General features: G+C 44.8%; 2 protein-coding genes across 2 annotated transcripts in view; one reads left to right on the plus strand and one right to left on the minus strand.

Moving 5' to 3' along the window:
* Window positions 1-130: 130 nt before the first annotated feature.
* On the minus strand, window positions 131-9404 carry BRI3 (brain protein I3). The gene is given in 4 exon segments (XM_042438126.1): window positions 131-519; window positions 4526-4566; window positions 4568-4644; window positions 9191-9404. Coding segments are annotated over 4 exon segments (417 nt in total). The 5' UTR covers window positions 9357-9404; the 3' UTR covers window positions 131-386.
* A 1473-nt stretch (window positions 9405-10877) lies between these two features.
* The window catches only part of TECPR1 (tectonin beta-propeller repeat containing 1), a 28967-nt gene continuing 27487 nt past the window's right edge, over window positions 10878-12357 (plus strand). The window contains exon 1 of the mRNA XM_042438248.1: window positions 10878-10987. The gene's annotated coding sequence lies outside the window, so the exon portion shown is untranslated. The remainder of the gene's footprint in view (window positions 10988-12357) is intronic.

The raw sequence follows: 12357 nt of genomic DNA on the forward strand, positions 1-12357 counted from the left end.
TACATTTACCCCACATGCATTTGTTAAATAGAGAAACCGAAGTGTGTTGAAATTATCAGATCGAGATTTGCTTGTGGCACAATAGTATTAGTGGTGGTTCTCAGACACTTAAAAGTTGGGTCTCACTGTGTGAAGTTGCAAAAAAGCGGTTTTATTTAAATTTCCCAAAAAGTTGAATTTAAGACACAAAACTAGGTTGAACCTGTGCCTTGCGAGAGACATGCCTCTAGATCGGTTTTGCATGCAAGAAAAGTGAGAGGGTAAATCTTATCGTACTTTTACAAAATCAGCTCTGAAGCATCGACATGATTGTATATGACATTTACATTAGAAAAAAAGGTATTACAATAGTTAATTGCTTCCAACAGCCTGTTTCTATTGATCCCTTAACCGAACGCCGCGCCGCAGTTCGGACATCTTCGTTGCCTCAGTGCAAGACAGAAGAGAATCCCAATAGGAAAAAATACAATGGCACAAAGCACACCGAGACAAGTGAATGTGTCTTCCAACACGCCAACTCTGCAAAGGTAAAGAAGAAATACGCAGTTGTTGTTGCTGCTGTTACATTTGTTTATATCCCATCTTTCCCCCAGTCTGAGGCTCAAGGCAGCTTACAACAATTAATAGCTTTAAAAAAAGCAAATGCAAAAGTTTAAAATGACATTAAACTAGCAATAAGATCAAAACCAGTTTGATTTACATCCCGACCTTCTCCCTATGCAGGATGCAAGACCACAGGTTTTAATAAACAGGGCACATTATTTATACAAAAGTTTAAAAAGAAGTTTAAAAGAAGTTTAAAACAATACAGAAACACAGATAATACAATACACACAAACACAGCTTGGTCTTGCAGGCTATTTGTCGAGGAATGGTGCTGGATTTCCCGGTCTGACAGAGGTGACCTCCATAAAGAAAGCAAGCTTCCAAAAATGTTCTGATGCCAAGTGAGATTTATTGACACACAGAGAATTTGTCTCTTTAGTACCCATCTTTCTCCTGATATCCCATATGCATATGCAATTTTTTTAGACTATCAATTACTGGAATTTCATTGGGGAAAGCATAATTTCTCCCTTCCCTCCTGAAAATATAGACACCCAAAATGCACCAGGGAGAGAATTCAATGTTTTCCTTTGAAAGCAAATCTTAACAGCAGAATGACAGCAGTGTTGATTTAAACAGAGGATGTGTTTTGGCAGTTGCCAGGGCAAGAATGTCCAAAAAAAGAAAGGAACTGGGATGGCCCCCAAATGCAGAATGAAAGTGTATACTTCTCAGACACCCTTGTACCCTTGTACTAAGCAAGGTTAGGCATAAGGACCCTAGGCGTCAAAAGGTTAGGCATAAGGACCCTAGGCGTCAAAAGTGCCCCAAAACACCTTCTAGGGAGAATGGAAGGCATTTTCTCCATGTTTAGAGGGTGCTGTTGGGCCATTTTAGGCCCAGGAAAGGCCTTTTTAAAAATGGGAAATTAACCAGAAGTGACTTCCAGTCCTTCCCCATTTTGATAAAAGGCCCAGGAGAACCTAAAAACATGATAGGAAGGTCCTGTTTGGGGACATTGGGGGGCATTTGGAGGTGCACCGTCCAAGATCTCCTTGGCAGGGAATGGGCCCTTTTAGCCTCCCACAGTTGCTCACCCTTGCTTTAGATCATCGCTATTTTCATAATTACAGCCAGCCCTCCATATCCACGGATATTTTATTCATGGATTCACCCATCCACAGCTTTAAAATAGTTCACAAATATATAAATAAGAGATACCATTTTACTATGCCACTATATTTAATGCAACTTGAGCATCCATGGATTTTGGTATCCGTATGGGTACTGGATTCAAACCCCAGTGGATACCAAGGGCCCACTGCACAACAATATAGTATGTTGTGTCCTTAAGTTATGTACATTTCCCAGTGAATTTTAGGGAGGCTGGGTTTTTTTGGTGCCTCCAAAACTAAGACACAAGCAATAGGTTGCTTCTTTCTAATTTGAAGAAGAAAGCCACTGGCAAAGTCCACACCACTTTCCTTATGTACCTATCAGTAAAGGCGCATAGTCTGTGTGATGGAGTCCTTTATGTGCATGCAGATACTCAGAGGAAAGATCAGAGAGGCTCTTGTCACACCATCCCTTCTCCCAGCCCCACAGAGCCTAAGCCAAACATGGCACTGCTATAGTTTGAACTTCTAGGCCAGAAGCTTCAATTACACAAAGATGACCACTGCTGATTTAGCCCCCAGTGGTACATTTCGACTGCCCTATTATAGACTGAGCATTACCTAGTAGGATTTCTCATGCGAGTAAGCAATTTGCATTTCAAACATTACGTACAGATCTGTTGCTTTATGCAAGTTACCTCTTAGGAGAGATGAGGGGGAGGTGACAGTAATAGCCCTCGTTTAAAGACATGCTAATCTTAGCTATAAAAATAAAAGAGTTTGCCCAGGGAACCTAAGCGGCTTTCCTTTGGGTTAAAGCCATGACACTCCCAGGTGGTCTAAAAATAGGGATTTATTTATACCCCAAGCAGCAGCTCATTTGTAAGCTGGACTGTGGCTTCTTGAAGCGACTCTGACGTTTTAAGCACCCAGGGGCTACATCTTTTTCATCAACTGTTAATTGTCCTTCAACAAGTAAGCGATAGTCTCTCACAGTTAAGCATCTCATACACGGAAATAACAGCACGCAAGAGGAGTAAGGCCATGAACAACCTGCACTGGACTATCTGTACCCAAGAGGGAAAAGACACCTTTCCTCAACAACCTTCCCCAATCCCTGGACATGCTGACTGGGGATAAGGGGAGTTGCAGTCCCACTGATCTAGATAGCAGTATGATGGAAGGAGGACTGCTCTACAAGATTCATTTCAATACTGTTGCTCCATCCTTTTCATCACACCTCCAATGGCTATTTAATGAAGTAGCCATAACTATCTTGTATTCCTCTCCAGGACTTTCATTGACAGACGTTACATTAGAGAGGCACACATGCTTAAGTCATACTAGACATATGGGATGAATTACTTGCCATAACACGACAGACATATTGCGCTGACAGTGGCAGAAGCAGACTGGCACATATGACAAAGGCTGCCCGTTGTGGTTACATGCTGTGCATGGCTCACAGTGCCCTGAGCACTACACAATGGCACCCAGTCACTGACATGACTTGCACAGATTTGCTATTCTGCATGGGACTGCATAGTGTAGGTACAACGTATTTCTACCTGCGGATATATATTTTGAATTGAGGGGATGTTGGATTGCAGCCACAGTTTTACAGTTCTCAGAACTGATCAATTCAGCCCCATAGAAAAATTGAACTTGGCTCTTTCAATGTCCAAATTAAATCCCAATGCAAAGCAGCAGACTGCGTGTTTGCACTTGGGATTATTCACAGCCCAGCAGTTCAAGACAGATTACATAATAAGAAGTGGTGTAGTCCAAGGTTTTATATGGCATGTGTTTGGGAAAAGATACGAGATCAGGGCCTTCTCTCTAGTATCACAACAATTCCTTCCTTGGGGAAGTTCACATCATTACTTGCTCACTGACGTTTGGACAGCTTTTCCAGGGTTTTGCCTCAAATAGCCCTTTTTCTTGTTGCTGCACTGCTGAGCAATAGTACTGCTAAATTGGAAGGGAAACAAAATGATTTCTCAATCATCAAAATCAACGAAATGATTTCTCAAAATTGTGGGCCAAGGAGCGAGTGGCCTGGCTAAGGAGGAGCCAAGAGCGAAAGGAACAAATAGACAGACACTCTTGGCTATGGGGAAATACTGCTCTGCTCTCAAATACATGCAGAAACAGACCCATGTGCATGGTCACAAGCATATGACCCAATGGTGGAGGGGGAAGGAGAAAAAGGAAATGTGTTTCTATTTCCAGAAAAGCACAAATCTGGCTCAGGGATCCTAGTCTTTGTATTTAGAGAAGCAGAAATCAAGAGAAGAGCAAGTTTCTGGCGACTGTGGCTGTCTGAAGAACAGTAGCTTTTGTTCTGAATACCACAGCTCCAGCTACAAGCAGACAATGAAAGACCCAAAGAGCAGTGCTTTGGCTTCCAATGTTGTATTAAAACAAAGCTCTCCTTTACCAATTGGGGAAAAAAGGCCACTTAAACCTCCACTAATGAAGGAGCGAAGACCAACAGAAGCACCAAGTCATCACTTGTCTTAAGAGGAATGTTTGTACTTTCTCAAGATCTTGCTCTTCTAAGTGGATGGTAGCAATGGCACTTAAGGAGCCCAGGCCTGAAATCGCCTGGTTTGCAACAAGGAACAAGTCTCAATGTTTCATTCCTTTCAAATGTGAAATTGGGATGGGATCGGGATGCACAAATAGTTTTGGGGGCTGCATGCAGTCCCAGCGCCAGATGGACTATTTCATTTTAAAAGAGGGGGAAATTACTTTCCTCTCTCCATCCTCCATTTGGTTATTCATAAACCCCGAGTAATATCTGGGAGACTATTTTGAAGAAAGAAGACACACAAAAGGTATAAAGAAGAGAACTAACATACCTGCAAGCTGGGCAGCCGCCAACAACGACAACTGATGTGGTGGGAGGGGGGCTGCTGGATTATTGTGTACGTTGTGTTGGGGTAGTTATGTGGAGACGGACCTGGAGGAACAACATATCCTGGGTGGGGAAGAAGAAACATTGAGAAGCACGTTATATCAAAGCGTTACCAATACGGGGATGACGCACAACACTGGACCATACTCCTCTCATTAGCCTTACAAACACTAGGCCACTGTCCATGCCTAAGAAATCTGGAGGGTATCAGGCTGAAGCTACACAACTGAAGTACTACAATTCCACTTCAACAGCCACAATGCATTCCTATCTAATCTTGGGATTTGCCGTGTAGCTCTATGACTGTAGGCCAAGGTTTGAATCCCCGCTCAGCCAGAAAACCCACCTGGCCAAGTCACACTCTCTCAGCCACAGAAGATAGCAATGCCAAAAAAAACCCTGAGGAAACTTGCCAAGAAAACCCCATTTCAGAATTAGGGTGGCAACAAACCCAATTAAAATCCATCTCAATTCCAGGTTATAAGGCAACAAAAATCAAGGAAATGTGGAATAGCCAAATGTACAGCAAGGTCCTGTGTAGACATACCTCAGTTAACAACACCTCTGACAATGAAACTCCTGTTTAGTCTTTTTATGCCCATTCAGTCCTGACCCCTTTTCTTTCTCATCCTCTGACTAGCTGGAATTCTTTTAGTGGCCTCTGCATTAGGAGGATGGTGAAGGAGGACTTGAGAAAGCGAGGGTTTTGGTGTTGGTTTGCAGTAGTGTGTCTACAGTAAACAGTGCGATAAAGCTTGAGCTGGGAGAAAATGTAGTTCTGATTTAGCAATTCTATGGTAGGCATGTGATAGGGATGTAGATGGAACATGTCTATGACTGGGAGGGTAAACAGCAGCTGCCTTGAAAATCCCCTAAACAGAAAAACAAGAGATACATTTTGGAAGAAGGCTCCAGTCTCCAAAAGGCTCACAATGTTTTTGTGTAGTTATGCCAACAATCTGACCTAGTTGTTTCATTTCACATGTTCATATTGTCAGTTTTGGATGAAACGTCTGCAGATTCATATATTCTTTTTTATGGTATAGGAACATACCCCTATTCTTTCCATGCTATTTCCGCCTCCGGTGCCCAATCTTCTGTTTTAAGAAAAGGAAGGTTTGGTACATATTTACTTCATTGAACCTGCAAAAGCATTAAATAAGGAAATACAAAGAAACCAGAGGTGCTTTCCTTCTTTTTTGCAGTCTGTTAATTTCTCTTCAAGTGACCAGATATAGCCAATGTGGCTCATTAAGCTTTGCAAAGTAGTGTTTTTTTATTCCATGTCATACCAACTCCAATGTAACAAGTGTCCTCTATAGCATCAATGAATACAGCATGCTGGTCACCACAAACAACAGCACACCGCTCCTAGGCTTCGGACCTTAGCAATGAGGCCTATGAATTATTAACCTTAAAAATATGATTAATTATTAACCTTCAAAGACTTATTATTCCAGTGCCACTAAAACAGAAAAGGCGGGGGAACATTAAACCAACTGTAACCCTACTGAACAAGGATCCCACTTTCCAACAGACTCCAAAAACATCCCACTTAAAGAGTGGGATGGCTTCAAGATATCTAACAGATATGATGAGTGTGGTACCTCTAGTAACTGAACTGGTTGTGAATCTATACCGCCTTCAACTGCCATCTATTTCAGAACTAATGTTTTCTTTAAGAATGACATATTTTAAACAAGGTGTTCTTAAATTCACTCTCCCATGCTATTTCTAAAAGCTATGTAGTGGCTAGACTTTTTTGTTAAGACACTGCAGTATCGCACATCGTTGCAATTGCTGGCCTTGGTTTCTTGATTTCCTTTCTCAGTTCTTTTATGGGAATGAGTGGTTACTCAAGGTTTGCAAGGGAACACTAGAACCTCTCTGGAAACTAATGCTTCTGCTGAGGCCAACCGCCTTCCTCCCAAACGCACTCACTTTTTTCCATTCAAGCCACAAGTTCTTGTTTCAAGGAATCACTGTTTGTCCCACACTCCAGCTCCTATTTGATGCAATGGAAATGGACAGGCTTCACCAGAACCCCCGGGCGATGCGCGATGCCTGTCACATCGTGAGAAATCACCATAAAACCTTCCTTCTCTTTCCTTTTGCCTGACACTATCGCATCATTTTTAGAGATTTTTCTGACCCCAAGGTGCCAAAACTGTATGAAGAGGCAGTTTCCCTTCTGAACTACTTCCTAAAACCAGGTGAAAATAGCAAACAGGAGTGTTGTGGCGTCACTTTCAGGGCCCCACAATCCGGCAAAGTGGCCCACAGAGGGGCAAAAGGGTTTTTGTATTGCCCATCTCTATCGTCAAAGAAGAAAATCAACTCATTGGAGATGCATTGGAGACCATGGACTGCTAAAGTCAAATAAATGGACCCTAGAAGAATTCAAGCCTGAACTCTCCCTTGAAGCCAAGGAGACTGAACTAGATGGAACTGCTCTACTTTGAACATATCAGGAGAAGACAAGACTCACTAGAAAATACAATAATGCTTGGTAAATTAGTAGGCAATAGGAAAAGAGAAATAACTTATTCCAAATGGATAGACTCATGGCTGCTTTGAGTCTCCAAGACCTAAGCAGGGCTGTTGGCAATAAGGGGACTTGGAGCTCTCATTCATAGGGTTGCCATATTGGCTAAAAAGGCCAATGCCATTCCAGGCTGTATCAATAAGAAGTATAGTGTCTAGATCAAGGGAAGTAATAGTGCCACTCCATTCTGCCTTGGTCAGCCCTCACCTGGGATAATACTGTGCCCAGTTCTCAACTCAAGAAGCATTTGGACAAGCTGGAAGGTGTCCAAAGGAGGGTGACCAAAATGGTGAAGGGTCTGGAAACCATTCCTTATAAGAGAGATATAGAGAGCTGGGTGTGTTTAGCCTGGAGAAGAGAAGGTTGAGAGGTGATATGATAGCTCTGTTTAAGTATCTGAAGATGTGTCACACTGAGGATAGAGCAAGCTTGTTTTCTGTTGCTCCAGAGAATAGGATCTGGAGCAATGGGTGCAAACTACAGGAAAAGAAATTCTACCTCAACATGAGGATGAACTTGTGACAGTAAGGGCTGTTTGACAGTGGAACACACTTTATAGGAGTGTAATGGAGTCTCCTTCCTTAGAGGTCTTTAAACAGAGGCTGGATGGCCATCTGTCAATGGGGATGCTTTGATTGAGAGTTCCTGCATGGCAGAATGGGGTTGGACTGGATCAGGGCCCTTGGAGGTCTCTTCTATGGTTCATGATTCTAAGCCAATCCGGCCGCTCCCAAGCTGTGGACCTCCTTTCCACTCAGCTCCCTCTCTGTCCTCTTTCCACCAGCAAGCAAAGATCTTTCCAGTCTACACTGCAGAGGAGGACATTCTCCCATCAGAGAAGAGTTGTGGTTGAAGTGTGCCTTTGAGTCGTTTCCGACTTACGGCAAACCAAAGGTGAATCAATCCCAGGGTTTTCTTGGCGAGGTTCGTTCCGACGTTTGCCAGGGCTTTCCTCTGAAGCTGAGAGCGTGTGACTTGGCCAATATCTCCCAGTGGGTCTGGATCTCCATGACTGAGTGGGGATCCCTGGTCTGCCAGACTCCTAATCCAGCACTCAAACTACTATAGAAGTACCACACTATCAGGAGAGAGAAGTTAATAGTTGGGAGCCTACATGGTGTCTCCATGCCCAGCACCAGCAAACAATGCAACTTTGGAAAGACTCAGGTCTGAAACACACTGCAGATATAATCCACTTTGAGACCACTTTAACTGCCCTGGCTCAATGCTAAGGAACTCTGGGAATTGTAGTTTTGTGAGACATTTAGCCTTCTTTGTCAGAGAGCTCTAGGGCTACAATAAACTACTATTCCGCAAGATGCTCTAGCACTGAGCCAAGGCAGTTCAAGTGGTCTCAAGATGGATTATTTCTGCAGTGTGTTTTACAACACAAGTGAAAACTGTAAGACCTTCCAGGTGTTGTTGAACTGCAGCTCCCATCAGCCCCATCCAGCAAAGCCAGAGGTGAGGAATGCTGGGAGTTGCAGTCCAGTCAAAGTCATAAATCTATGCTGCTTGAGTAAAATGACTGCTACCTGGCAATGAGAAGCAATGGACACGCCGTGTCCCAAATGTGAATGGATTTCAATGGTGACTCAAACAGATTGTTCCCACAAACGCTTCCACATTGCGAGGATCCTGAATGAAAAGGGATTGGCTTTCCTCTGAACCCACATTGCCAAATCTGAACTGAGTAAACAGAAAGCAAAGGAAAGACAGCTTTGGGGAGAATCACTGGCATTGTGTAACTGCCAGGGAAACCCAAAGGGGGAAAATAGACCCAGTTATTAGTATTAAAGGCTCTGGGGCCACAGCAAACTACACCTCCCAGAATTCCATAGCCTTCAGCCAGGGCAGAAATAACCCAGTTTGGCGCCGCTTTCACTTGTTGTCTGACACTTCGCTATGGAATTCTGGGAGTTGGAGTTTGTTGTGGGGCCCAGAGCGGAACACAACAAACTCCAACTCCCAGAATTCCATAGCACAGTATCAGACAACAAGTGAAAGCGGCGCCAAACCTCCCTCGAAGGTCTCCCCTCAGTCCTCCTCCCAAAGGGCCTTTACCTGCCCCGGGTCCGGCGGTGGGGAAGGAGTAGGGCGGGGGCGGCTGGAAGCCCGGAGGCGGCCCTGCGGGGATGGCTCCGTAGTTGGCGGGGGCGCCGTAGTCGCTGCTGTGGGCGCTGGGGCTGTAGGCGGGGGGTCTCTCCTGCAGGAGCGGCTTGCTGTCCATCCTCCTCCCGCTCAGGAGCCCTGCTGCCTGTCGGCCTCCCTTTCCCTTTCCCCAGCCCACTCCGGGGCCTCCGCGCCCAGACTCGCTCTCTCTCCTCCGGCCGCCAGCCTCAGAGAGAAGAACCGAAACAGACACAGACTGAGGAGAAAGCGTGCGGCGCCCAGGCAGCGGTCACGAGACTCCGGCTCACGTGACCGAAAAGGCCACGCCCAAGCTTGCCTTGTCGGCTCCTCTCACAGGTTCACGTGACTGCAAAAGCCACGCCCGGCTTGCTTTCTAGGCTCCTCCCGTCAGACTCACATGACCGCAAAGGCCACGCCCAAGTTTGCCTTTAGGTTCCACCCACCAAGCCTACGTGCCCCGCAAAGGCCACGCCCACCCTGCCTTCTCGGCCCCACCCACCAGCCTCACTTGACAACTAAAGCCACGCCCATCCTTCCTTCTCGGCCCCACCCACCAGGCTCACTTGGCAACTAAAGCCACGGCCACCCCGCCTTCTCGGCCCCACCCACCAGCCTCACTTGACAACTAAAGCCACGCCCATCCTTCCTTCTCGGCCCCACCCACCAGGCTCACTTGGCAACTAAAGCCACGGCCCCCCCGCCTTCTCGGCCCCACCCACCAGGCTCACTTGGCAACTAAAGCCACGCCCACACCCTTCTCGGCCCCACCCACCCGGCTCACTTGAAACTTTAAGCCACTCCTCCATCCTTTCGGCCCCACCCACCAGCCTCACTTGACAACTAAAGCCACTCCCATCCCTCCTTCTCGGCCCCACCCACCAGGCTCACTTGGCAACTAAAGCCACGCCCACCCGGCCTTCTCGGCCCCACCCACCAGGCTCACTTGGCAACTAAAGCCACGCCCACCCCGCCTTCTAGGCTCCACCCACCAGTCTCACTTGGCAACAAAAGCCACGCCCACACCCTTCTCGGCCCCACCCACCAGCCTCACTTGACAACTAAAGCCACTCCCATCCTTCCTTCTCGGCCCCACCCACCAGGCTCACTTGGCAACCAAAGCCACGCCCACCCGGCCTTCTCGGCCCCACCCACCAGGCTCACTTGGCAATCAAAGCCACGCCCACCCTGCCTTCTCGGCCCCACCCACCAGGTGTATTGGGGAGGGGCTCTTAATATTCTAGGTCCTATCTAAGAGAGAAACCACTATCGCGAGAGTAAGCGACAATGGTAGTTCTTGACTAAACGAGATCTCTCAAGTCTTTAAATTAATATGATATTTGAACTTCGCATTGATACTGCTTAGAATTTTATAAATGTCATTTTTGTTTTTAAATACGAGACACGCATCTGGCCCGCATTCCCACGACGCCTAAACACGCAATTGGACAGAGATCTCTGAGGGGAGTCAGCGACTCAGCTCGCTGCCTCCTGTCCGGGGGCGTGTGGAAACCCCGGATAGAACGCCGCCTGGGCACCTGATTCCCCGCCGTCCAATAGGAAGCGAGGGCCGAGAGCTTTCAGCAATGGACGAGAGGATCCGCCCAGCCCGGATTTCCTCGTCTCGCTCGGTCTGGCATTTGGAAGCGACGCTGAGAGAAGAAGCAAGTAGCGCTTGAGGCGCCGGGGCTGCAGGAGCAGCAGGGACTGCGCATGCGTGGATTGGAGCAGGTACAAGGAGGGTTGATGATTGAGGATGATGCTGGCAGAGGCCTCAAAGGAGCCTCAAAGGAGCGGAAGAGCAGTGCCTTTGGGAGGATTCCTGTCAATAGGCGCCTGTGGCTATGAATGACAGCTTCCCTGTTCTCCATCTGCTGTTTGTTGTTCTGACTTATGACAAACCCTCAGGTGAACCTGTCATAGGGTTTCCTTGGCTTCTGCAGGGTTGTTTGTGTTTGTTGTTGTTGTTTCTTGTTGCCTTGTCATCCCTGAGGCTGGAGAGAGGGTGACTGGGCCAAGGTCACCCAGTGGTTTGCATCGAACCCAGGGACCAAAAACACACTACAATTATTATATTATTATTATTATTATTGGCAGTGTTTGTTATAGTTAATTATTGTTATATGGTGTTTATATAATTAATGTTATTAAATATAAATAATAATAATCCTGCAGTGTTATGTTGTTAACAATAATTAATTATGTTATTATACAATCATTGTATATTGGTAATATATAATTATTGTTATTATATAATAATAATCTGTGTTCATTATTTTATGAACAATACTTAATTATGGTAATAATAATTATTGTTATATAATAATATTAATCTGCAGTGTTATTTTTATTAACAATAGTTAATTATTGTGTAATTGTTTTATTGTTTTTATATAATTTTTGTTATATATAATAACAATAACTGCAGTTTATTATGTTATATGTAATAACTATTGTGATTAATATACTTAATTAATATTATTATATTATTATATAATTATTGTAATAATAATATATATAATAATAAATAATAAATAATTTTATTATTATTATATATTAATTGTTCTTTATTACTGTTGTATTGTTGTTGTTATTAACATTTATTTACAGAGCAAGGATCAATCTGTAAAATAATAATTACTAACTAATGTACAATGAAGACAAGAAGAACACAAGAGAGTAATCCGCTTTTATCAGCCTAGCTGAGGCTAGGGAATCCTGGGAATTGTAGTTCATTGTGGCATCTGAGTCCTCTGACAGAGAAGGCTAAAGTCTTACGAAAACTCTGAAGTTCCAGGATCCCCTAGCATTGAGTGGGGCAGTTAAAGCAGTTTAGGTCATTGGGAGGACCTAGAGATTGGCATTTGAGCTCCTCCGGTGCAGTTCTATGGCCAGCCTCTGGCAGAATTGACCATAGAGTTGCACTGGAGGACCTATAGATTCCTAGAGAGGTCTTCTGTCAGGTAAAAACAGAGTGTTTTTTATTTTATTTATTTTATTTATTGGTATTTATACCCCGCCCTTCCACCTAAGGCTATCAGAGTGCTTCACATTATTATTTTTAATTAGATGGTTTTTTGGGCCTGTCACCATTGTCATTA

Source organism: Sceloporus undulatus, chromosome 8, assembly GCF_019175285.1.
Source record: "Sceloporus undulatus isolate JIND9_A2432 ecotype Alabama chromosome 8, SceUnd_v1.1, whole genome shotgun sequence".
Lineage (NCBI taxonomy): Eukaryota > Metazoa > Chordata > Lepidosauria > Squamata > Phrynosomatidae > Sceloporus > Sceloporus undulatus.